This window comes from Rhineura floridana, chromosome 11, assembly GCF_030035675.1.
Source record: "Rhineura floridana isolate rRhiFlo1 chromosome 11, rRhiFlo1.hap2, whole genome shotgun sequence".
NCBI classification, from domain to species: domain Eukaryota; kingdom Metazoa; phylum Chordata; class Lepidosauria; order Squamata; family Rhineuridae; genus Rhineura; species Rhineura floridana.
This window is the reverse complement of record NC_084490.1, coordinates 54,354,222-54,380,861: the sequence shown is the minus strand read 5'-3', so window position 1 is coordinate 54,380,861 and position 26,640 is coordinate 54,354,222. Positions and strand designations below refer to the sequence as shown.

At 44.5% G+C, this 26,640-nt stretch overlaps 1 protein-coding gene across 1 annotated transcript; it reads left to right on the top strand.

Moving 5' to 3' along the window:
• Nucleotides 1-1,100: 1,100 nt before the first annotated feature.
• Nucleotides 1,101-21,114, top strand: WNT9B (Wnt family member 9B). Its single transcript, XM_061589132.1, has 4 exons — nucleotides 1,101-1,241; nucleotides 14,407-14,663; nucleotides 16,690-16,955; nucleotides 20,376-21,114. The coding sequence occupies exons 1-4, from the start codon at nucleotides 1,159-1,161 to the stop codon at nucleotides 20,850-20,852; spliced, it is 1,083 nt and encodes a 360-aa protein (XP_061445116.1). The 5' UTR covers nucleotides 1,101-1,158; the 3' UTR covers nucleotides 20,853-21,114.
• Nucleotides 21,115-26,640: the final 5,526 nt, after the last annotated feature.

Here is a 26,640-nt window from a genome sequence, read left to right as displayed (position 1 = left end):
CCACAGTTGAGATCCCCACCCATCCATGAAATTGCTGGCCTTGTACTTGTCACTGTATCTCAGCTTAAGCTACCTCACAGGGTTGTTGTGAAGATAAAATGCAGGGGCTGGGTGAACAACCAGATACAATGCATTGAGCACCTTGGCAGATGGGCTGCTCTGCAGATGTTGGACTACAACTCCCACCGTGCTTGACTATTGGCCCTGCAGGCTAGGGCCGGGGCCAACAACGTATGGAGGGCACCACATCTGCTCTCCCTATTGTACATAATTACCTGAGAGTAAGTCTCTTTGAACTCACTGGGACTTATTTAGGCTGCAATCCAATACAGACTTCACTTGGAGTAAATGTGAACCCAACTGAGCTAAATAGATGTGTATTCGCTTGCAGCCGTATTGCTTCTGAGTAGACAACTAGGACTGCATTGTTTGTTGCTTTAAACAGGTGTGGGGAACCTTTGGCCCTCCAGATGTTGTTGAACTGCAACTCGCATCAGCCTCATCAAGCATGGCCAGTTGCCGTGGATGATGGGAGAGGTAGTTCAGCAACACCTGGAGGGCCAAAGGTTCCCTACACCTGTGTTAAATGGTTTCAAAATGGCACGAGCGCATCAGTGGCCAAACCAGCCAGCCACTGCAAGCCACCCAGCTGCCACATGGCAGCACAGTGTGAATGGATAGCAGCACCTTTGCTTAAACCATCTCTTTGCAAAGCTTTCCAGTAAAAACAGTCCAAATTGCTAAAGTCAAGATCAGGATATTAAAACAATTCAGCATAATGCTGTTACATAGTGGCGGCAGAGGAGAGCCCTTTGCCCATGGTCAGGGGCGCCCCTCCTGTTTTGCCTTTACGGTGGACGGCCGGTGGCTCTGGGGCTAAGCCCTGGGTCCAAATGAGAAATCTTCTCTGGAGTCTGTGTTTTGGGACGAGGAGTTCCAGGTGCTTCGTTAAAGTCGTCTTCCTCCGCTCGCCCCGTCCCTCTCTTTGCCCTCACCGCCCGGCTTGGAGGCGGGGCCAAGGGAGGGCGTGCCTCTCCCGCTCAGGTGCCTCTTTAAAGGACTGCGGGAGCGCCCGGCTCTAAGAGCGCAGCGCCATGCAGAGCCAGGGAACCGGCGGCGGAGCGCAACGCGGGAGCGAGAACAGCCACCGCCGGCACCATGAGCCTGCTGGGGAAGCCTCTGCGCGTCTCTATAGCCGCCGCCTGTTGCCTGCTGGTCCTGCAGGTGGACGCCTATTTTGGGTCAGCTCTTACTTTCCCCCGCGTACATTTTCTAATTGTTTTCTCTTCCCTCTGTTGTTTTTCTTATTAAGCCGTCCCATTGTTAGGCGATTGTTCTTCTCTGCTACCTTGCGCTTCTCCCCGTCTTTCCCTTTCAGTTACTTCTCTGCCTTCTTTTTCTCTTTGGTCCGATCCCACCTCCTCCTCTTTTTCTGTGCGATCCCGTTTTTCTTTTTATTTGCCTCCTCTGTGTTTCACTCCCCCCCCCAAGTTCTTTCTTTTCTCTCTTCCTCTCCTTACTTTTTTTTGGTGTGCTCCTGTTTACGTCTTGCTGTTTTAATTATCTCTCCTTTTGCTCCTCCCCTATTTTTCCAGTTAGCCAAACTTTTTGTGGGTTACACTTCACAGCCTTGCTGCAATCCTAAACACACTTAACCAGAAAGTAAATCACACTGAATGTAATGGGTTTACTTTGGAGGATCCTGCTGCACGCCAGCCCTTATCCTGCGGTGCCCACAGCTAAGCAGTGGATTGTGCGCACACACGCCCTGGGCAAATGCGGGATCCCGAAAGGGTCCAACGTCCCGTGTGCTGCATGCATTTCAAGGCTGTTGGGTGAGATTCTCTTCTTCCTCCTTCGCTTCAGCCGCCACTTCGTATTAAGTTCTAGGGTTCCTATTTGCAACAGCGGCTCCACAAGCACAAATCTCTTCCAGGTGCAGAATGCATGGGCTGGATTGGGGCACTTGATAGAAAAGTGATGTTGCTTAGTGGGAACAATATAGTAATTTGGGGGTGAGAAGAGATCTGTCCACATAAATATTCAGGACTGGAGTTCTTGGTGTAGGTAAGGTTTTGTGTGTGCATGTGTTAATGGAATTGTTTGTGATTGATACTCAAATCTTTGCCTTTTCCATATTTTTGTGAATTTGAAGATGTGTTTCTATTAAACGAGGCGATGTTTAGGGGTTGTTGGGGGGGTTGGACACTTACCTTTTGGTGGCTGCTCTTTCCTTTTAAAAAGTTTTATCGATGTCTTTTGCAAGCTGGAATATCGATCAGTTTGATCTGCTGTGCTTCTGTTATACCAGGGTGCAGAGCTTGGAAAAGTTACTTTTTTTGAACTACAACTCCCATCGGCCCCAGCCAGCATGGCCGCTGGATTGGGCTGATGGGAGTGGTAGTTCAAAAAAGTAACTTTTCCAAGCTCTGCCAGGGTGTGTGCTGTGCAGGTCCATCTGCACAGCGCACACCCTGCATGTATGGGGGGGGATATCTCACCATATATGTCAACAAGAGCCTGTAAACCCCCCCCCCCAATGTTCTAGTTTAAGGAGGGAAATGCTACATTGCAAGGCAGTTTTAAGCTTGCAATAACTTGCATATTTTATGTCACTTAATCTACAAAGGGTTCCGCATCTGTTTAGTCTTTGCTTCAGGCCCTGCTCTCCATTGGGCCTTCCAGCCGCACACATACCGATCAAGGTCATAAGTGCTGTTTGCAAAATCCAGGTTTATGCTGGAAGGATCTGATACAAATTTGAGGGATGGATGTATGCATGCATATGTATGCCTTGAAATGCAGATGTGTGAAAATCCAGGTTTTTAAGATTAGGATTTCAAGAGTGCATATTTGTGTGTTTGAACTCTGAAGTACCAAGTGACCCTCCAGCTACTGGGAGAAGAGCACTGAGTTCTGCCTTTTGAGGCAGCAAACATTCCATCACATTCACTTGACAGCAAGCTCCTCTTAAAGCAGTGGGGCTTACTTCAGAGTAGTATGCATGGGATTGTGCTGTCAGCATTCCAGCGTTCCCAGGCAATACTGGGAATCTTGAACCCTCCTTGATGGTAATGGGAAGGATTTTTGTTTTATGTTTCAGTTTTTAGGTTTACATGTAAATGTCTTGCTTCTCAAAGCTCAAGCTTCCATTTTTGCAAAATATTGACAAGATCTTCAATTTGTTAAATTCTTAACTTTGCATCACAGTTTATTCTGGAGAATGTGAGGGTTCCTGGCTTTTGATAAAGAAGGAAATAGTGGTCAACTTGCCCTCAGCAATTAGGGAACAGCTAATGAGGGCTGATTTTTATAATGGTGAATAATAGAACTTTTGTGGGGTTTTGGGGCGGATTGTATTCTCAATTTATTATCCTTCAGAACTCTCAACTTGCTCCTCTGAATGAAACACTGTTTCTTCCATTCTAAAAAAAAAAATTGGTGCATTTTTTATGCTTGGAATTTTCAGAAGTGGACTTCCACATGAAGATATAACATCAGGCTTTTTCTCCAACACAATGAATAACACCAAATATAGTTAGGATGTCCTCATTGTGAAGAATGTTCTTACTTGTGAAGGTCTCAAATTACTAAAATAGACACACGCATTGCAATCTATTTAATGGGTCTTACTTATGAGTTCAGTGGGCTTTACTGCTGAATACGTGTCCATAGGATTGCAGCCTTAGTGGGGATAATGGGTCTAAGGCTGCTGTCCTATGTACACTTTGGAGTAATCCCCCTTGGTGGTTTTTACTTGTGGGTAAATATGCAGAATTCTACATTTCAAACTTTGGGCCTTTGGGCCTGAAATAAAAAAATCTCTTGTTAACTAGATGTTTGAGAAAGATACACTAAAAAAAATTGGAATACAGAACTAATTAAAATGTGAAAGCTTGAGCACTAAAATTTAAAAGTTCACAATTGGGATTTTGAGGTGGATTCTGTATGCGAAATACAAAGACCTGAGAGGGTAATCTTTCCCCATTATTGCCCCAATGTTTCAGTGCTACAAAGGGCATTTGTTTTGTGCCTGCCTGCTGTTTGGACCTGAGAAGTAATAAGAGTGCTCCTGAGTTTGTGCAAAGTGCCAAAATAGCTATAATTTGCCTCTACATAAGAGGGATTCTTCAGGAGAAAGGTTTCTGGATTAGAGTTTGATTCCTGGGCAGGCTTGAACATCTGCACCTTTTACAAGCACGCACGCACAGGAACTACTGTATTTATATCAGTATTTACACCTTTGCAAGTAGAAACCATCAAGATGTGTCCCAGACCAAAAAGCAGACTTGAAGATCAAATCAAGTTGTAAAGTCCCATGTATAACTTGAGATTCCTAATCCTAGAAGCACAGCGAGGGTGGATCACTATATACATATGCACAAGGGGTATTCTCCTCAATCAGAAGTGCAGGCACAGCAGGAAGCATGGTTTTAAGACAAATTGATTGAAGATTTCTATTTTGGTGCTTTGTGTATCTTCAATTGCCTTGCCATAGCCGCTGCAAGCAGGGGTTATACCAGGCCAAGCACATGCACATTTAGGGCATTTCTTACAACCTGTTTCAGTCTAGAGCCTTAGAATGGGAATCAGAGTCTATAACATTCTCTTAAAAATAAATTAAAATGGCTAAAAATGAATGCCCTCAGCAGCTGCTTATAAAGGGAGCCCCAGACTGCTGGTTTAGGATAGTGACTACGTATGTGAGCGCAGAAGTCTGATTTCAAATAATACATTCAATAGTTACTTGCCTAAGGCACCTAGGCTAGGCTCACAGGCTGTGCTCTTCCAAATCTGTAATATGGGAGAAATGATACTGGCCTACCATAAGCGGCTGTTACAAGGATTAATTAATGTGAAATACTTGATAAATTAATATATTTTATTGTATATTTTAAATGTTTTATAGACTGTTTTCTTTTATCTGATGATTTGTCTTATTGGGTCTGTGACCGTACAATAAATTGTTGTTGTTGTTGTTGATAAATGCTAAATGTTACGTTTTGTCATACCTGTTGAGAGAGTTTCATAAATCTATGGGGCGGAACCCAAGAATGTGTCTCAGGGAGGAGCCCTTCTGTGTTTGAATGCTGACATGTTTACATGGTATCCTGAGGATGTGCTCTTGCTTGATCTTCAAAATAACGTTGCTTATGGTTGAGCATACACTTAGGTTGTGTTTTAGCGCTTGGGGTACAGCATTAGGTCAAACCTAGCACCTTGAGTTGTGCCTGAAAGTCAACAAAATCGCCATCGCTTCTCAGTGGTGAATTATGGAATGATTTCCTTGATGGGGTGCACCTGGCGCAAACACTTACCTTTTTGGCGGCAGGTCAAGACCTTCCTCTTCTCCCAGGCATTTTAGCATGTGTTTTAAATTGTTTTTTAAAGTGTTTTTAAATGTGTATATTTGTTTTTAATGTTTTTAATTGTTGTAAACCGCCCAGAGAGCTTCGGCTATGGGGCAGTATACTAATGTAATTAATAATAATAATAATAATCAATGCTGTAGCACAGTTATAAATTGCTGTTAGCATAAGAGTGTCAGTAAAAGAAACCTAACCTGGCCCACATTTATACCTTAATTTCTGCAGATCCATTTTGCTGATAAGACAGATGAGGCTTTTTGATGGCATGGAGAAAAGTGTTCTTACCTGCTATCCTGCAAGTTAAATTGCTGTTCAAAGCCGTAAGAGCAGAGATTGGTGGGGAAAAAACCAGGCAACCCTATCTTAGCACCCCACCTCCATTGTGAAGTCAGCGGTTAATTTCTCTAATAGCTGGAATTCAGCACTGCATAGAGAAGGCTTAACTCAACTTGATGAAACCTGCTTCTCTTCTGTTTAAAGGTACACCTCTTGAAATGACCGGGTATCATTTCTCTGGACTTGGTACAAATTTGCAGTGTGGGCTCTCCTCCCAAAAAGCTCTTGTCCGTCTTGAAAAACTAGAGGATTGGCTGTCTTCCCTTTGTTTAAACCTATATTCCTGACTGCCTAATTTGTATTTATAGCCACACATGGCATCAAACACTAATACAGAGCTCATTTTCCAGAGATCCCATGGCAGTTCCTCTATGCCCTCTGGAAACCAGTGACTTAATTCATATATTCACCTGTATTCTGGGCCCCATAAATCTTATCAGCAGCACTGGCTCCCACTGTCCCTGGGATCAGAGCCTGGAAGATTACTTTAAAAAAATAATAAATTACAGTTACAATTACATGGCCCCAAAAAGTAGTAATTGCTGTTATGGTTGCTCTGAAAGTAACTGATTACTTTACTTTTTCTCAAAAGTAATCACTACATTTCGGTTACTTTTTAAAAAAAAAACACCTACAAGGTGCTGACCTTGGCTGCTGCACATCTAAGTAGCCTGAAACAACATTAAAAATAAACACACACATGCAGAGGTAGTAGAATAATTCTTTTTATCCATAAGATACCAATGGTGGTCTGTCCACTGGTAAAGGAGGTGGGGAGGGAGGCAGAGGCCACTATTTAGATCTTTGCATTTCAAACCAAGTGCAACCCCCCCCCTCAGCCAGTAAACATAATCTCTGTCACTTAACCACCTCCCGGACCTGCCCTGCCACCAACTAACTATGGAATTTGCTCCCACAAGATGCAGTAATGGCCACCAGCTTGGACGGCTTTAAAAGAAGATTAGACAAATTCATGGAGGACAGGGCTATCAATGGCTACTAGCCGTGATGGCTGTGCTGTGCCACCCTAGGCAGAGGCAGCATGCTTCTGAAAACCAGTTGCCGGAAGCCTCAGGAGGGGAGAGTGTTCTTGCACTCGGGTCCTGCTTGCGGGCTTCCCCCAGGCACCTGGTTGGCCACTGTGAGAACAGGATGCTGGACTAGATGGGCCACTGGCCTGATCCAGCAGGCTCTTCTTATGTTCTTAAGGGACACTCACCCAAGCAAATATTTTCCCCTGAGATGCAAAAAAGTTAAAATATTGCAAATGCAGCACAGTAGCCAGAGAGGGTGGTGGAGGCCACTTTGTGCCAAGTGCAACACAGTGTACACGCACATGTACACACACTGTCATCTTTCATGTCCACAGTTCTTTTTATCTCCATTCCACTGCTGCCGCCTTCTCCTCCTTTATCCATGTTCTTGCTCTCCGGCTCCTTTTTCCCTCCACTCCGTTCTTCACCACCACCATCCATTTTTTTTAACAATTGTTTTCTCCACCCCATCTCACTCTCTACCTCCTCCCTCGTCGCCTCCTACCCACGCACAGAACATGAGGGAAGAGCGACGCTGCACAGAGGCCCAGTTTGAGGAACATGATTTTCATCCACAAATCAGAGGAGCAGAAGACTTCCCCTCCTTCCCCCCCACAAGTAATGCCCAAAAGTAATTGTGGAAACATTACAATTACTCCTCAAAAGTAATAGAATTACTCCTAGTTCTATTACAATCAAAATGTAAAGAATTACCCGCTAGTTCCTCAAAAAAGTAATGAATTACAAGTAATTTGTTACTTGTAATGAATTACTTCCAAGCTGTGCCTGGGATCTTAATATTCCTGGCTTCTCTTCCCTCCTGGAGACACAGCCTGTTGGCTCTTCCTGTCTATGTGCAGGGAATGCTAACAGGAAGTACGGGATTCTTGGGAGCATGTCATGTAGGTTGACACATTTTTCTCTTTGAAATGCTGAAGGCCTAGTTCTCTGTCCAGCAGTCTTTGCCAACCTGGTACCCTCTAGATGTTTTGGGCTACTTCTCCCATCAGCCCCACTAATGGGAGTTGTAGCCCAAATCATCTGGAGGGCATGATGTTGTCAAAAGCTGCTGTAGAAGTTTTCTGTATTTTACAGGAGGGCCTGGGTCAGCAGCTCAGACAATTGCTTGCTCTGTTTTTACAGGGTTTCTGATTGGCTCTAACCGATTTCCCAAGGTCTTATGACTTAAAGTAGGGTGGCGCCTTAAGATCACCAAAAAGAACAAGAGGGGATACAGAGTTGCATAACATGTGCGGCCTGTGTTGGGGTGATGGGCCATTTTTGCGGAGCCTGTGCACTCCTCTCCCCTCAACAAGTGATGTAGGATGCCCCAGTCAGACTCCATAGCTTTGGGGCAGAGCATCTGTTTTTGTGGGGAATGTCTCTGGCAGGGTCAGACTGAGAACCCACTTTTATTGCAGAAAAATCTGATAGGCCCATTTTGCCAATTTTCTCAAATTCCCATCTTGGAAAGGATGGGATGCCAAATGGGATTTTCTCCTTTCAGGAAGTGCGCACGCACATGAGGACTTCTACAGAGCAAGAAGCAACATTCCCTTTTCCTGTCAGCTATCATTTCCTTAACACAAAACAAATATTGATTATTGCCTTAGGTGGATTTAGTTGTTTAAGCAACTTAAGGGAACCGCATTCTTGCAACAGCTGTGTTCCTTGAGTTGTTAGACCATTTTACCCAGCTGTTTATTGGAAATGGTGCATAGTTTTCCTGGTTATTATTCTTTGATGACGTTATGGTAGGTGATGGTAGGTTTCAAGGAATCCTTATTGTGGGGTCCTCAGTCACAGTGAGAAGCTCAGTCATGGCCAGGTGATATTCCCTGAACCTCCACTGCCAAGTCCAGCTGCTGTGAAGTTCTGGATCTCTTCTATTTTGCATTCTGAGATCCTGAAAAGTGATGGGAATGCCCATTAGTCTGCCCAGCCCTCTGTGACAGAGGTGGGACAACTTTTTCAGCCTGAGGGCCACATTCCTTTCTGGGGGACCACAAGCTAGAGGTGGATGGGTCCAGTGGTGGATGGGCAGAGAAACAAATGTAAATTTCACCTATGTACAGTAGGTTAGTTTCTATATGCAATCAACCTTTCTCCATCCTGGCTAGCAAAAGGCATTATCAAAGTTCAAGGACACATTACAGCCAAGCAAAAACATTCAAGGAGGGTGCAGAGCAGAGCTGGGGTTTGGGGAGAAGGTATGGTGTGAGGAAAGTTTCGAGGGTTGCATTTTGCCCCCAGACTTGAGGTTTCCCACCCCAGACTTGAGGTTTCCCACCCCAGACTTGAGGTTTCCCACCCCAGACTTGAGGTTTCCCACCCCAGACTTGAGGTTTCCCACCCCAGACTTGAGGTTTCCCACCCCAACCTACAACAAGGACAGCTAATGTGGTGCCCTCCAGATGCCGTTGGACTACAAATCCCTGACCATTGGCGATCTGGCTGGGGCTGATGGGAGCTGGAGTCCCGCAAGATCTAGATGATACCACATTGGCCACCCTCACTCTAGAACATCCCCCAGCATCATCTGTAACATACCAACTTACTTGTAGGGTCTTGAAGTGGACGGACCCAGAGTTCCATTGGCACAGAAATCAAACTTGTTACGTCTAGGGTTGCTGAGGCCTGGTTTCAGTCCTGCCTCTGCTAGGTAGGCATTGGAGTGAACTATTCCAATAGCATCCAGCATGGCTGTCACCATTGCCGCTTGACCACTGCTTTAGTAGGGTAACCACTGACTGATCTAGAGACAGAGCTGTCTAGCTAACAGGATGGCCCATAGTTCAGTGGTGGAGCATGTGCTTTGTAGAAGGCCCCAGACTGATTCTCTGTGTCCAGATCTCCCTGCTTCCACCATGCTCTAGGATGTGGATGCCTGGTGCCTTGGCAGGTGCTAACGTCTTGGCAATTAGGGTGGTTGTCACAGATGGGAATAGTGGGGCAGTGTGGGCAGAAAGCCTTGAGGAAAGCAGCAGTGGAGTTGGCACTTTGCTGGATGGGAAAGAGAGCTATGGCTGTTTCCCTGACATAGCCCTGGATGTCTCAGTCCCCAAAGTAACTAGAAACTGCTGTCTTACTTTTGGGTGGTCCTGTTTTACTTCCAAACTGATAGAAACCCAGGAGCTAGAGTGCCTGTTACAGGGGAAAGACTGCAGTTGCACAGAAATACAGCACTGGTATAGAGCTTGTATCACGACGAAACTGCTGCCATGCCACTTGGTCTTGGCAATTTGGAAATTTACTTGCTTAACGATTAACCATCATCACCCACCAGCCGGAAGAAGAGCTCTGGGTAGGAGAGAGGGTAGGAGCATTCCACGGTTGGGGTGGGGAGCGATAAACATCTCTCTCTATTGGCTTGTTCTCCCAGTGCTGGAGGCCTCTTGGCTGCGCTGTGATGCCTAGGCATGCTTGATAGATCACAGGTTGTAGTGCACAGCATCTTCCGAGGACAAGCTGTGCGGTTGTCATGTACAGCCAGTGTCTGCCCTTGGGAGTTGTCTGGGTGCAGTGCAATACAAAGAGCAACCCAGTAGTTTCTCTAAAGAACATCTAAAGTAAGAGATGCAGGGGATGAGGTTTTTCCTGCATGCCAGACACACCCAGGAGCAACCGTGGAATGCTCCTACCCGCTCTCCTACCCAGAGCTCTTCTTCCAGCTGGTGAGTGATGATGGTTAATTGTTAAGCAAGTAAATTTCCAAATTGCCAAGACCAAGCAACATGGCAGCGGCTTCATTGAGATACAAGCTCTATATCAGGCACTCTAGCTCCTGGGTTGTATTGCTGTGTGGGATTACTACTACTACTACTACCACTACCACCAGGGCTGTGGAGTCGGACTTGTGGAGTCGGAAGCAATTTTGGGTGGAGCTGGAGTCGGTAGAAATGTACCGACTCCAGCTTCAAAATAAATTTTGATCGACAATTTTTTTAAAATATAGATTCAAAATGTCAAAGAAGCTTCCCGTGAAGTCAGCTGTAGTTGAGCATTTCACCATAACCCAAGATGGAAAACATTTTGTGTGTCAGTGTATGACACAGGACCCAGATGAAGACAAATGCTGTGATGCCAAGATCAGGGCATATTCAGGCAGCAATAAAAATGCTCCTACGAGAGCTTCCAATTTAAAAAGACATTTACAGCCCTTTCCTGGGCTGTGGAGTTGGAAGCAATTTTGGGTGGAGTCGGAGTCGGACAGTAGAAAAATAGAGGAGTCGGAGTCGAAGGTTTGGCATACCGACTTCACAGCCCTACTACTGCTACGTTTATTAATTATTATTAGTAGTAGTATTTATTTTTTTATTATTATTATTTAATTCGATTTCTATACCGCCCGTAGCAAGCTCTCTGGGCGGTGTACAAACAATAAGATATATAATTACATTTCAGTTTTAAATGTAGTAGTAGTAGTAAGAAAAATGAGATGAGTTACTGCACTATTTCAAGATTAAGCCCTGCTGTAATTTCCGTAAAGTCTTGGAGGAAGCAGTGGCAGGCACAGAGACAGACAGAAGGTTGCCTCTGTTAGGTAAGCTGTTGCAATAACTTCCATTGGTAGCATTAAAGGAATTGGGTCCTGCATGAGTAATTGACATTCCCCTCCCCTGCGCCACAACCCTGCAGTCTTCTTGATCATTGCTTTCTTCCTCCTAACTTGGACAACTTAATGCTTGTGCAGTCACAGATACCTGGTTTAGATTCAACTTGTGTCTTGAGATGATGTGTCCTGAACAGCAGAGTTAAGCAGAAGGGAAGAGAGGAAGTATGGTTAACATGGGTTTTCCCCCTCATAAAATATAACACTGTGGACAAACAGGTCTGGTTGTTCAATATTAAAAAGCAGCAGAGGCTGGAGTGACACTGTGTGGTTTTTTTTGTCTCCAAGAAGGAAGCTAATTTATTATATTTATATGGTCACTTATGATCTGCCCCAGACTCCCCAAGACAGCTAACAATAGATTAAAGCCATTCATAAAAATAAATGGAAATGTACTGCCTTCAAGTTGATTCCGACTTATGGCGACCCCATGAATAGGGTTTTCATGAGGCTGAGAGGCAGTGATTGGCTCAAGGTCACCCAGTGAGCTTCATGGCTATGTGGGGATTCGAACCCTGGTCTCCCAGGTTGTAGTCCAACATCTTAGCCACTACACCACAATTAAAAATCAAGCACAGCAGTCAACCAAAGAAGAGAGAGCAACGTAAAACTCAATTGGCAATCAGACCAAAGGCCTGACAAAGCAGGCATGTGCTTGAAAGGCAGTGCAGTGCCATCAAGAAGGAGAAACGCCTTGGGGCAAGGAGTTCCAAAGAGTAGGTAGTGCTGTGGGAAAAGCCCTTTCTAACATCCCTGCCAATTACCAGATGGGTATGAGATATGCAAAAGGGTCTCCCCAGCTGATCTTGGTGGAGAGGAGGAATGCATGGTAGGAGATAATCCTTTAGGTATCCTGGTCCCAGGCCATGCAAAGATTAAAAGATAACCCAGTTTTGATGTGACCCAAGCATGTGTGAGTCCGGTCATGGCCGGGACCAGCCTATCCAGAAGTAGATGCGTTTGGTGCACCACCAGCCGAAGGTGAGCAAATGCACTCCTGGCCATGGCTGACACTTGGGAATCCAGATGCCCTTGAGAATGTGTTGATCTGCCAATCAGTTGTGAAATCTCTTTGAAGCTGAATTTTAAAAAACCTCACCCAGGTTGCTCCCACCAGGTTTTACAGTAAAAAGGGGAAGGGTTTGACTAGTATTTCTGCCCCTTTTTTCAGAAAAGAGAGGTGGAGACGCACTGGAACCAGCAGAACAGTGGATGTGTCTCTACCCTGAAAGCCTGCTGCTGCATCAGATCTCCTGACCAAGAATATTTCAGTCTCATCAGGGCCAGTTCTAAAGGGCGGCCAGGTGGGGTACTGGCCCGACGGTCCCTGGAGCTACAGGGGGCCCCTCAGCCACCCCTCTGCTTCCCTTCCATGATCCACAGCCCCCCATGTCCCTCCACCTACCTGTCTGCTGTCTTTTACCATTGCCCTTAACGAAGATGGCGGCTGCGGTTTTGAAGCCCCTGCCGCCATCTTAGTTGATAGCAGAGATGTGTGCGCATAGCATGCATGTGTACCATCAACAAAGATGGTGGTAGAAGCATCATCCCCTTAGGGAAACCGTTAAGGGCAATGGTAAAAGAGCAGACAGGTAGGTGGGGGGCTGCGTGCGTGTGTGTGTGCGTGCAAGCTGATGCCCAAGGGCCCCGGGATTCCTGGAGCTGGCCCCGAGTCTCATCTAGATTAATTTATTAGTCTGCTTCCAGTTCATTACTGCTATGATAGACACTGAGATGGTCTCCAGACTATCAGTATTTTGTGGGAGGGTTTCAAGCACATACCAGAAATTTAGGTTTGCACAATTAAAGTAGGTTAAACCACTTGGTCACCTAGTGCAACAAATCTCCTTTGTTAAAAAAAACCCGTAACTTTTTACAGTTAGGAAAGCAATGTGGAAATGCACTGAAAACTGTAGGATAAAGGAATGTTTAATAGGGCGGTGTCCTGAAAATGGGCATTTCCGGCTGTTGCCCTTGTACTATAGAATGCCCTTCCCTGTGCCACACATGAAGCAGCAGCCATCAGTCGCTTCAGACATTTTGTAAAGACTTGCCTTTGTGCCCAGCCTTTTCCTAACCCATAAGATTGGAATTATTAATATTATTATTTCAATTTATATCCTGCCTTTCCGCTCAAAGGAGCCCGGGCTTGAATACCATGTTGTTGTTGTTTTGCTTTAAATGCTTTTATACCGCTAGATAATATCAAGGTCTTGTGCAACACACACCCCTCTCTTCTGCATATAAGAGCCAGGGTGCATCAGGGGACCATTTGCACATATAACCCCATAGGAAGAGCTTTCCTAGTTTCTAGCTTTGGCTAGGGACACACGTAGCCTTTGAAATGCATAGGGGGCATTTTTCAGTGTGCGTTTGTGAATGGCAGTTTGCAATTGCACACAACTTCACACAATGATGTTGTCTAAAGTAGCAGCTGCTATCTGTGTTGTCTGAACACATAGGTCAGTGTGTTTTCAAACTCCTCTTCCCTCAGTTAGTGTTTCCACAGGCTATTTGTTTATTTTCCTCAGGGTTTTTTTTTGAAAGGACTGGAAACTGATGTGTTATACTAATATACAGGGATATATATTGGCATAAAGAGGCAGCTACGTCATTGTACTGCTTCCTATTTTGCTTATTTCATTCATAGACAATGGAAACATGGTGAGGGGGCGTGGCACAGCCCTTCAACACCTGAGGAAGTGCTCTCTGTGTACATATGTAAGCAGCAAGCGCTTAAGAAGTGCATTCTCAGCACAAAAGGGATTATGGGCTCATCTACATGGTTTATTACGTGTTTGGTGCTACTCGCATCTCCTTTAAATTTGCATGGTTCCCATGGCATTACCAGCAACAGAAGCTATCACACAGTTTGCCCCTGTAAATCCATACTAACCCAATCCACTGATAATACAAAACAGGAAGAAAACAATATCTGCCTGCGATAAAACATTGGGATGGGTATATGATTGGTGGTATGTTAGTTCATAACAGTGAAATAACTGTTGCTTGTCCTTCTTTTAAGGCCGTTACTCATGTCTCTTTCTTCCCCTAGCCTGACTGGGAAGGAAGCGTTGACACAATTTCCTCTGCTGGGGCCCTCAACAAACCCTGCCCATTGGAAGGCTCACTTGAAGCAATGTGACCTGCTGAGGCTATCCCGTAAGCAGAAAAGGCTTTGCCGCCGGGAGCCAGGGTTGGCAGAGACCTTGCGGGACGCCATCCGGCTTGGAGTTGTTGAGTGCCAGTATCAGTTTCGCAATGAGCGCTGGAATTGCAGCCTGGATGGGCGAGCTGACCTCCTGAAGCGAGGTAGGAGTGCCTGCTTGTCAGCCAACTTCTGAAAACCAGGAAGAGAGAAATCTAGCCTTCTCCCACCTGATTCTTACTTTTCCCCCTTTCCCCATCCCCGACTCCAATGTTCCTTCATGGAAAAAATAAAGCAAACCAGGATAGATATTCAAATATGTGTATCTGTGCATACCTTTCATACTTGAGTGTGCTGAAGCCTGAAAGAAGAGACGTTTTAAAGTCTTAATTAAAAAATTTATACCACTTTTCCATTGTTCAGAGGTTTACAAAACAGTGAAAGATACCTTTAATCAATGACAACATCTTCCACATTATCGTAACAGGCTAAAGCTGCAATCCTGTACACAGTCTCATTGAAGTCAATAGGGCTGACTTTGGAGACTGGAGTAGACGCACAGAGGATTGTACGATGAAGCTTTAAAAAGCCACAAACTCCTGTTCTGTTGGGGGGGGGGGCTTTGAACGCATCAACGAAAAGAAGGCAGAAGAAGGCACAGATGTGCATAAAATCTACACATGCTAATCTATATATAGGTGCAAATGTATTTGTTTGATTCCATTTATGGATTGCGTCCCATAAAATATCTCCAAGCAAGTTCACAGTAAAACAGTAAAAACAAAGTTGTGTGTAAAAACAACTTCAGAGCCTGCACTGGTAAGAACTGGGCACCTTTCGTGTGAGAGAAGGGAGAGGAGGATTCTGTGGGGCATGAGTCCTTTTGTGCTTCAGAGATGGGGAGAGTATCTTACATGTGTATGCTTGGTAGTGATTCTTTGTATGTGGGTTATTGTAACTGCTGAGTGCGAGTGGTTGATTTGTTTGAGGTAGTGAATGATGGTAGTGTTTGTATGGAATGGATGGTGAGTGATTGTACGACGATGTTTTATGCTGGTTGTTTATATTATACTGCCTTGTAGGGTTAAGGTTAGGTTCTTTGACTTTTATGTTGTGTTTACGTATACAGATATTGTCCATGTATTTTGTAAATTAATTTGATAATGGTTTTTATTGTATTTTGTGTATTCTCTTGTAAACCACTTTGAGATCTTTCAGATGGTAAGTGTCTATAAATAATAATATCCAGTACAGATACAGACTGGGATAAGATTTAGAGATAATTAGTGTAATGAAAATAGAACTACAGCACAACTTGCCATAATAAGTATGGGAAACTAACCCAATGTGCCTGCTCCATCTGTGGTTCAGGGGCTAACTATTGATGGGCGACTTAAAAGGCCCTTGTACTTCCTTCTTAAATTCCTTCTAAATTTAAACTGGACTTGGCCTCCATAGCCCTTCAAACGGAATAGTGTCCTCTGCAAAGTAGGATACATGCTCATACTAACATCAGTCAAAAGCTAGACAAAAGAGATGTACCTTGTGGCTCTTTCAAAAGGAAAGCATTTCAAATGCTTCGTTCTTATTTCTCTGTGTTAAAATTGAACAGTAAGCTGGGATGGCTGTAAACAGAGGCTGCTTCTGCTCAGCTTGCTAGCAAAAGATTTGAAGATAAGAAAGTTTGTTAAAACTGTAAAACGAAATAATTCAATTTAAAGCCTGCTTCGGTATGCAACAGGAGTGACCAGAGAGAGGCCAGGCAGGCATGCAGGCTGTACACCACACCATGAGAGAGAACTGCAGGGAAACATAGTCAAGAGAGCCTCTGTCCTCCTCACGCCAATAGGCACGAGTGAATCAAGTGATAACACTGACCCCTTGTGAAAAAGCTGTGAAAGTCTGGGTCAGACTTGCTCACTAGTCTGAGCAGCTAGGGTATCTGCTCCTGTTGAAAACAAAGATTGCTTTAGAGGGCAGCTGTGGGCAGGTAAAACAGAACGCTGGGTCTGGTAGTCTACTTTAGATGTGGTTTCCAGCCCGTGTGTGTGTGTGTGTGTGTGTGTGTGGGAATACTGTGAGGGCTTCTTGCCTCCCCACCCAGTCCAGTCATAGACTCACTTGACCCTAAGTGTTTTCCTTGCCTGTTATCCTTCCTCACTCTGGGCTCTCTGGCTTCCCCTCTCTCAGGTTTCAAGGAAACTGCCTTCCTGTATGCGGTGTCCTCAGCGGCACTGACCCACTCCCTTGCCCGGGCGTGCAGTGCTGGGCGGATGGAGCGCTGCACGTGTGATGACTCGCCAGACTTGGAGAACCGCAAGGCATGGCAGTGGGGAGTGTGTGGCGACAACCTCAAGTACAGCACCAGGTTCCTGAAGAATTTCCTGGGCCAGAAGAAGGTTGGGAAAGACCTGCGGGCCAAGGTGGACATCCACAACACCAATGTGGGCATCAAGGTGAGGGTGATGTCTAGGTGCGACTTGCCTAGAGATGGATGAGTTGCAAATGCACATATCCCTGGTCATCGCGATTCTCTACCCTCCACCTCCGGAGGCAAAGCAGGCACTGGGATACCAAATTTGTGTCTTTCTCTGAGAACAATAATCAGAGCTGTGTCATTTCACAGTTGCACTCCGCAAATGTGTGTGAAGCAACGGAGGATCAGGGCTTTAATTTGAAGCCCAAAATCTCTAGACCAGAGGTGGGGAATCTTTTTCAGCTTGATGGCCATATTTCCATAGGGGACCTTCTGAAGGCCGCATGCTACTGACGGGCAGGGCCAGAGGGAAGAGTGAGCGGAACGACAGACGTGACTCTTACCTTTGTACAGTAGGGTGCATTCCACCCGAGTAACACTCTTGATCCTTCCTTAATCCAAGCAAGGAATAGGCATTATTATAGTTCAAATACTCCTTCTAGCAAGGCAAAAGCACTTGAGGAGGGCTTGTGAGGGTGTGGCCTGAGGGGAATCCCAAGGGCTGGATAGAGAAATCTTGAGGGCCACATTTGATTACTGGCCCTGAGGTTCCCCAATCCCCACTGCTGTTCTAGACGTTAAGGCTGCAAAGTAGGATTGCCAATTAATTACCTGCCCACTAGATACTATATACTTGTTTCTAGTTAAGTATCAGAGATGATATAGAGTAAACCAGATATTCTTAGCCAGGAGGGGAGGTAAGCTAACATTTTTCCCTATTTCTGACCTACCAAGACCTGCCTCTGACTCCACCCCTTGACTAAGTCTTTTTAAAATCCTTAGTTGGCAACCATTTCATTGTTTGGCTTAGTCATTTCCTGGGCCACTCTGATAATATTTTCAAAGTGTCTTCAGGGATGGAAGTGAGCTGCCCGCAGAAATCAGCTCCAGTCTTTTAAATGTAGCTTGGGTTTTTTTGGACACAAGTGTTTCTGTCCTCTTCCAAATACTGCAAAATGGAGGAAAAAACCTCTGGAAAATCAAAAGGGAACTCCCAAAACAGCCCAGTGAGGATTGAGCATACTTAGTGGGCACAGAATACTAACTGAATGTTGGGGAATAAAAACTGAAAGACAGGAAGGAAATGGAATGGGGGTTGGAATGGTGTGGCTGGAACCCTGAGCAGTGCTCTACACTGCAACATTGTGTTGCAGGGCCTGACTTGTCACAGTCCCTCTCTCTCTTTTTTCAGATACTTTGGAAACTTTTTTTTTAAATGCAGGTTTCTTTTTTTTTAGCCTACTCCCACGTTACCTAGAAGTTAAATCTCCAACAGTACAGTCTTTGTCATTCCTATGCCAGAAGTAAGTTCTAATGAGTTCAATGGGACTTACTCCTAAATAAGTATGTATTGGATTGCGGCTAACTAGGGGCTACAGATGCTGCATTTATTATTTAACTACTTACAGTTATACTTGTCTTTCATTCATCATAGAAACTGAAGGTGGCATACATGTGGTTCCCAGGCAGCCTCCCATCCAGGCACTGACCACACCCAGACCTGCTTAGCTTCAGCAAGGTGGTGGTCTCCTGTGCCTTCAGACCATAGCCTGGGACCATTTTCTATTCATTTGTAACACCCCCCTCCCCCTGTCTTGTTCAGAAAGCAGATGTTGCTGCATGTGTTTGAGTTGCAACTGTCCTCTAGTTAGGACAACCATGTCTTTGGGGGAGTTAAATGTCCTGCTAACTATTCTAAAGTTGTTCTTTGTTTTTTTGAAAAGGAAACTTATGGCGAGTTTCTTAAAATACTCTACATTGGAAGCCAGTGCAGGATGAGCTGCTGCAAATTAAATTAAAACAATTGGCTCAAGGAAGAGAATAACCTTTAGCCATGGGTACAGCAACCTTCCTCAATCTTGACACAATCCACATGTTGTTGGGCTGCAGCTCCCATTGGCCATGCTGGCTGGACCTGATGGGGGCTCCAGTCCAATGACCTTTAGAGGGCACCTGGTTGGGCAAGGCACGTGGTATAAGGTGGTATTAGAATGTAGGACTGCAGTGTTTAAATGGATTAAAAAGGTACCTCTGACTAATTGGAAAGCATGTTTTTAAAAATAAAAATGCTTCTAAAAGCTGCAGATGTAGGAATAAGCTCCAATGTTAAGAGGCATCCCCCCTTTTTTCCATAAAGGGGGGGTGGATGCATATTCTGTTCTGATGCCTGCCAGAATGCATGTCTGCATCATTTAAATATTACCCATTGAGTTCAATGCGTTTACTCCCAGTAAGGGTGTATAGGATTGTAGCCTACAATTTCATTAACTGGGCTGCAGCCATAGCGAGAACAGCACTGTTGAGTACACAAGAGGGATAGCCATGCTAGTCTGTTAGAGCAAAAAAGAACAAGGAGTCTTGTGGGATGTCTTGCCTAAGAGTCCACTTTTGGATACAGAGTTGATCTTACTTGGTGGGCAGATATACATGTGACTACAGAGGAAAAAAACTGTGAATGGTAGAGCCATAAGACCAAGAGCCCTAAGAGGTATAGTAGATCTGGGTTGTTTGTACACAAAGCTTGACTATATGCATGCTGGAAATGGAGGGAACCAGTTGCAACAGCAGCCACTGGTAAGAACTAGGGCTGACACCAGCACCAGGCATCCTTAGACAGCTGCTAGGGCCCCAGGGCCCACCTTCGAAATATTTTCCAGCCCAGACCTCCAAGCAGTGCTGGTCAGCTAGGACTAGCCACCATTTACACTTCCCATAATGCCCCAGAGGGGCACAATATTGGGGCCATAGGGGGAAATTTAAATGGTGGTTAGATTGGCTACCTGGGGCTGCTCAAAGTACTGTCATTGCTGCCTGCTGCTGCCAGGGCCCATTGACCTAGCAGGAAGGGCACCAGAGAGCACTCATCTCCAGGGTCAGTTTCAGTTTGCCCCTGGGCACCCTCAGGCCTAACACCTGTCGTGGGAAAGAATGATCACAGTTGAAAGCTGCATTGATTTCTGTTGAAATTTGCCATAGACTTCAGTGAGGTCTTCAAAAGGGAGCTCCAGCCTGAAGCTGCTGAACTAGAATGAGTCATTCTGGATTAATTGGTACTGTTTATTTCCTGCTACAGATGTTTACATGAGCACAACCTAGCTAGAAACGTCATGCACTGGATAAAGTGAGTTCTGTCCATAACAGATTATGCCATGGTAAAATCTGTTAATCTAGCATGCCGCAAGATTCTTTCCTGGCTTTTTGGGCATACAGAAATGTTCCTCTGTTTATCCATAAATGATTGTGCACTCTATTTGCTTTTAAAAACCATTTAGTGACCTCAGGGGTCTTGCTTTCTAAACTTTTCCGTTGTCCCCAAATCTCTGACCCTGCAGTTCTTCAGCTTAACACTCATGCTCCTGGCATGCAATAAGTAATACCCATCTTTTTCTCCCTTCCGCAGGCTGTGAAAAATGGCCTGAAGACCACTTGCAAGTGCCATGGTGTCTCTGGCTCATGTGCCGTGAGGACCTGCTGGAAACAGCTGTCCCCTTTTCACGAGACGGGAAAGCTCCTCAAGTTGCGCTACGACGGTGCCGTCAAGGTCTTCAGTGCCACCAATGATGCTGTGGGCCACTCGGAGCTGGTGAGCCCCCAGCACCACGGCCACTTAGCCAAAGGCCCTGCTGCTCCCCGCCCCACTGACCTGGTTTACATGGAGGATTCCCCCAGCTTCTGCAGGCCTAGCAGATACTCGGTGGGCACTGCTGGAAGGATGTGTTCCCGGGAGGCCAACTGTGACAGTATGTGCTGTGGCCGGGGTTACAACATCCAGACCCGCATGGTCACGTTCTCCTGCCATTGCCAGGTGCAGTGGTGTTGCTATGTTGAATGTCAACAGTGCATGCAAGAAGAGGTGGTTTACAGCTGCAAGCAGTAAAGTTGACTCCGGCAACTGGAGGAAGAGGTCTGTTCCCTCCTTGGATTGCACAAAAGGCTAGCACCTTGCTTGCTTCTTCAGTTTTCTCCTTTGTATTGGAGATGAAAGTTTAACATTGGGCTGGAACTTCTAAGCTGCGGGAGTGCTGCAGCACTGGAGTTTGCTGTTCTATGCACCAGCAGGGCACAGAGGAAGCGGAGTAGTGATAGCAGCTAAACTCCAGGTGTGCCTCTGCCGTAGAAAGTGTGTTACTAGTGAAGAGTCGAGGACCTTTGCTCATTAGATACATAAAGAGCTGCCTTATACTGTCCATTTAGCATAGCCTAGGGCAGGCTTGCTCTTGATTGGGAGTAGCTGTCCAAGGTCTTGGCAGACGGCTTTCCCTGCCTATCCTTTCTAAATGGGGAAGCCAGAGACTGAAACCGGAACTTTATCTATGCAAAGCATGGAGTCTTTTGCCAAGATATCAGCCTTCTCTAGAGCAAGCCACGGGACTAGTTTCTTGCTATGGTTTGAATAGCAACTAACCTGGGAGCATCCTTTTTTTTTTTTTTGAACAGGGGTTAATATTTTGGTCAGTTGGCTGGGGCGACCCCATGGAATCTTTGTTAGTGTCATGATGCTAAATCTTTTTTTTTTTTTTTTTTTCAATAATTTTTATTCAAATTTTCATAAAACATACAAGACGAAATCATAAAACATTCAAAGACAAAAAACAAAATCAAAAATAGTTAAACAAAAAAAAAAATAAAAATAAAATAAAAATAAAAATAAAAATAAAAAATAAAGAGTAAAATATTGACTTCCCATTTGTCAAAGATCAGATCAGTTATAAGTCTATAATATATAACAATCCTGTCTCTTAAGTCATATTATAAAATCACTTTCCTCCAATAGTTATCTTACTTAATCATCAAATCTCATAAACATTACTTTATTCTTTCCACAAAAAGTCAAAGAGAGGTTTCAATTCTTTAAGAAATATATCTATCAATTTTTTTTTTCCAGATAAGCATATCGATTAATCCATCTCATTACTAATTATGATAATCTTATTGTCATAACCATAGTCAAAATAAACATTTCAATTAATCCATCACATCAGAATCTGTTAGGTTCAGTAATTTCAGTAGCCATTGTTCTATTATCCCTATTAGTTCCATTTTCCATCTTCCATCTTCAGTAGTCTTGTTAAGTCCAGTAATTTCAGTATCCAATCTTCCATTATCAGTATTCCATAATAATCTTGCTGTCAAAGCCATAGTCATATAGTAAGAGTCTGATGGGAATTACCTCTATCCCAAATATTTTCTTGCCATCCATTCTGAATAGGTTGCTGAAATACTGCTGTAAAATCATATCTCTGTTCTTTTTTTCAAAATACACTGGGTCATCTCTTGAAAGTTTTTCCATTGTCACATGGCTGCAGTTAATTCCATAGATTTTCTCTATATTGGGCTCCATCCCGTCATTCCAGTCCAGAAGATTATCCATGCCATTGATAACTTTATCTCTAGAATCTTCATTAATTTCTTCAGAGATAACATTGAGTTCCAAACAATAAATTTTATTTCTAAAGTCCATAGACTCCAAATCTTTTTCCTGTTCCACGTTTGTTCCAATCTCCGGGGTCTCCTCTCTCACAGGGACCCCTGTTCCAGTCTCCAGGGTCTCCTCTCTCACAAGGACCCCTATGTCTTTAATCTCCTGTGTCTCCAAACAATAGATTTTATTTCTAAAGTCCATAGACTCCAAATCTTTTTCCTGTTCCACGTTTGTTCCAATCTCCGGGGTCTCCTCTCTCACAGGGACCCCTTCCAGGGTCGCCTCTCTCACAGGGACCCCTATATCTTTAATCTCCTGCGTCATTTTACTCAATTCAATTTTCAACTCCTTACAACCCTGTCGCAGGTTTTGTTTCGTTATCTCAATCTCATCCATTATTTTCTGAAACATAGTTATTTCCAGATTCTCAGCCACTTTCTTAATAGCCATTTTAAAAGAAAAATATAGGAAAACCACTTCTTATTTCAGCAACAATTGGGTTAATACTCCAAACTTGGTGACATCACAGTATAAACAGAGCAGACAGCCTTATCTCTCCATAGTTAAGTAAACAAAATGCAGTTCCCAGGATCGAAACAATTAATGGCAGTCGTCAGAAAACAGATTCGTCAAAATAAAATAGACCAAAAAGAGAGTAGTCTCAGACAATATAATATTCTTCAAAATAAAAATCTGGAATAGAAATCCCTCTTCTGTGTATATCTTTAGAATGCAAATCCAGGACAGCTTTTTGCAACAAAAACAGAGATAAGCTATTAATTAGTGCGTAGCAGAGAGAAGTTATGGCTCCCCAGTGAGATGTCAAAAACCGATCAATCTGGCAAATCTCTTTTAAACAGCAACAATTTAAGTCAAGTAAAAGAAAAATATAGAAAGAAGGGTGCTTGCCTGTTAGTGCGTTCTCTCTTAGAAGATAAGGTGAACGTTCGCTTTATCAGATAGAGCTTGCTGTTGAAAATCCGTCCCACCTTCGTCGGCTGGACCTCGTCCCATAAATTAATGAGATCTGGTCGTCCCAACAAAAATAGGCTTTGAGGTTAATCTCTTCGTTTCTCCCTACCCGGGAGAAGTTTAATCAGTCAAAAAAAAAGAAAAAACTGACTGATATATCTGAATAAGCTTCTTTTGAGGCAGGAGCCCGTCTCAAAAGCAGGCACAGGCTAAGTCACCCTTCCCGGAAGTCGTCATGATGCTAAATCTGACATGATGGGCAGTGGAATTATTGGTCCTCTTGGTGTGTGGAAGATTTTCAGTGACACACAAACATGTGAATGATGCAACTGCACAATCCTGTATTAACAGGAGCTTGTCTGTTAAGAGATCTTTGACTGAAGGCCATGGGAGGGCAGGATAAGAAGAGAGGACCTTTGGGAGGAGAGACAGTGTGGTGTAGTGATCAGAGCGAGGCAGACCTGCTAGAGGAGGGTTCAGCCCCTACTGTGCCACAAACCTTACTCAGTGACCTTCAGCCAGTCATTCTTTAGGTTTACTGTACCTCACATTACTGCTTTGAGAATAAAGAGAGAACTGCCTTGAGGAGAGCTGGTTTAAAAATGTGATAGCTGAATAGCGAGATCTCAGTGATGTGGAGGAAGTGACTTATCATCTGCTCATTGAAAGCCCTACCCAAACTCTTCTTGTCTCTAAACATGTCGGCTTCTCAACTGGTCTCTGCTGTGCTTTTGATAGCAGCTTGCTATATAGGAAGCAGCAAGTGACACTCTTAGTAGTGTGGCTATGACTGTTTCTGCATACTGTACTAAGGTGAGCAGGCCAGGTTATTCCTTCTCTCTCCCTTCCACCACCACCCTGAACAACATCTAGCAACCTTGTTTTGTGATAATGACTGGAAACTTGCTTCCTTTCTTGCAATGAAAGATTTTTAGGATTCCATCTTGGGGACCACATTCTGTGTTAGCCAGTGTTCCATTCTACCTTAGCTCCCTGTTTTAACCGATACACTACTGCTAAATTTCTCCTGGCTGTCAGCCACGCTCTTTATTCATTTTTCATCTTTTTCTTTTTGCCTTTGCCAAAGCATCCTTAGAGCTTTAAATCCCATTAATGCAATTATAATCTTCACATTTCTGTCAGATGGGCTGTAAATGGTTATGATTCTTAACCACCCTAAATACTCGGATAATGATTATGCATGAGCTGACCCATTATTTATGTGCTGGGCCTGTTAATCCTTAAGGAACATTTTCTTCAAGGCTTCCCATGGGATTTTGGGACATTTGGCTGGTTTGTTAGATCCAAGGAGGGTGGGAGGAAGAGCGCCATTTATTTATTTTCCTTCCCACAACAATCCACATACTAGAAGCCACACTGTGTCTGTATGCAGAGAATGGCTTGTACCACACCATGAGGCCTGCAGTGCTAAGTAACTCCAAATAAGTCAAGGCATGCACAAGAGCAGGTGTGCATATGGTCTGACCCACCAACCTGCACATAACTGAGCTTGTATGTATTGTGGTCTCCCAGATTCTTCTTGTCACTCTCCCTGCCTCCTCCTGACTTTGCTGCCCTAGGCAAGCAGACAAAATAGGGCCAACGGTATTTGACTTGGTGGCTCAAAGATCGCGCAAGTTAGCTTATGGTGGGTTGCTGGAGGAGGGGATGGAAGAATGGCACTATTCTAAAACCAGGGTGGCTGGCCTGTGGTCCTTTAGATGTTGTTAGATTCCTGCTCCCACCTGCCCTGGCCAGTGTGGCCAAAGGTCAAGGAAGATGGGAGTTGTAGTCCACCAACATCTGGAGGTAGTGGCAGCTAGTGGCTCCATGTTAGTGGGGGCAGTGGAATATGAGTTTTAGTCTGAACTTTGGACAGCTCCTTGAAAGTTCAGACTAAAGCCCAGTGTGGATTCCACTGCCCCACTGACATGAAGCCGCCACTGTCTGGAGGGCTACAAATTAACCCCCTCTCATCTAAAAAGACAGGTGCTGCGGCTTAGGCTTCCTTAGAAACTCTTCTTAATTTTTACTGCTGACTGTAGGGTTTCACAAATGTTCTGATTTCTGCCCCTTGTTAAATATGTATATACCTTTTAGTTCTCTCCCATCCAGCAACTTGGCTGTATCCATCCATCCTTGGGGAAAACACATGACAATGCTCATGAGTACCTCACTGCTCTGTGGGGATCTGTGGATGTAGGAGTAATGTGGACTGCAACAGTGGTACTGGAGTAAATGGAAGAAGACACCTCTTGTCCCACTTAAAAAAAACAAAACACAGCCACAAAGGATTGATTATAAAGCATTGTATGTAGGAGTGTGTGTTAACATCAAATGTAGCTCACAGGAGAGGAGGACAATATCTACCTGACCCTCTCCCTTGTCTGGTGTTGCTGTATGGATCTATTTTCAAATACACCCACCCTCTCCAAGCCCAACTCACTTCTGGTCATGGAGATGGGCTGGGAGAAACTGACTGAAAGCAGCCATATGCAGAGAGGCAAGACGGGAAGGGTGAGGGCTTATTCCCCTCCCCCACGCACAGCATTTGATGCTTAAAGTGCCCTGCTTTACAGAGGACAGCCCTCTAGTTGAAGGGTTATCCAGTCCAAGGGCACTTCTAGACTGTCACTGTTTTCAGGTGGAGTTCAATCACATACTGACAAATTCAGGTTGTGCAATTAAAGTAGATCTGTGCAACAAACCTGTCCTTCACCGCACGAATCATTTTTTTGGGGGGGGGGGATAAAGGAGACAGTGATGTGGCTTAGTTGTTAACCTGAGATCTTTTGATTTTGAGATGCACAAAATTAAAGCTGAACTCTGCTGCAATGTAGGACCATGTCCACTGAGCTATGAGGAAGTTGAGCAGAGCTGGTGCCTGTGGGGAGGGAAAACGCACTAGCCACAGGGTTTGTGTGTGTGTGGGGAACCCTTTCCTGCTCTCGATGGACCTTAAATGAGGAAGAATTTTTATGAACGTCAAATGGGGAATGGACTGTGTAAAACAGCAGTTGTAGCTCAAACAGTTGAGAGTGTTTTGATTTTATTTTCATGGAAGTAGTTCACACATTCGGTTCTCAATGACAGAGTGACCAAAGTCATAATTGGCTGACTCGTTAAGTATTTGAATTATTGTAGAGGGGATTTAAAAACTCAAATGCTGCATTTACAAAAATAGCTGCAATTTATTGTTTTTAAAGTTGAGCCTTATGGGTTTTGTGACACTAGGGAACTAGAGGGTCAAATGGGCGAGTGCAACGTTTAC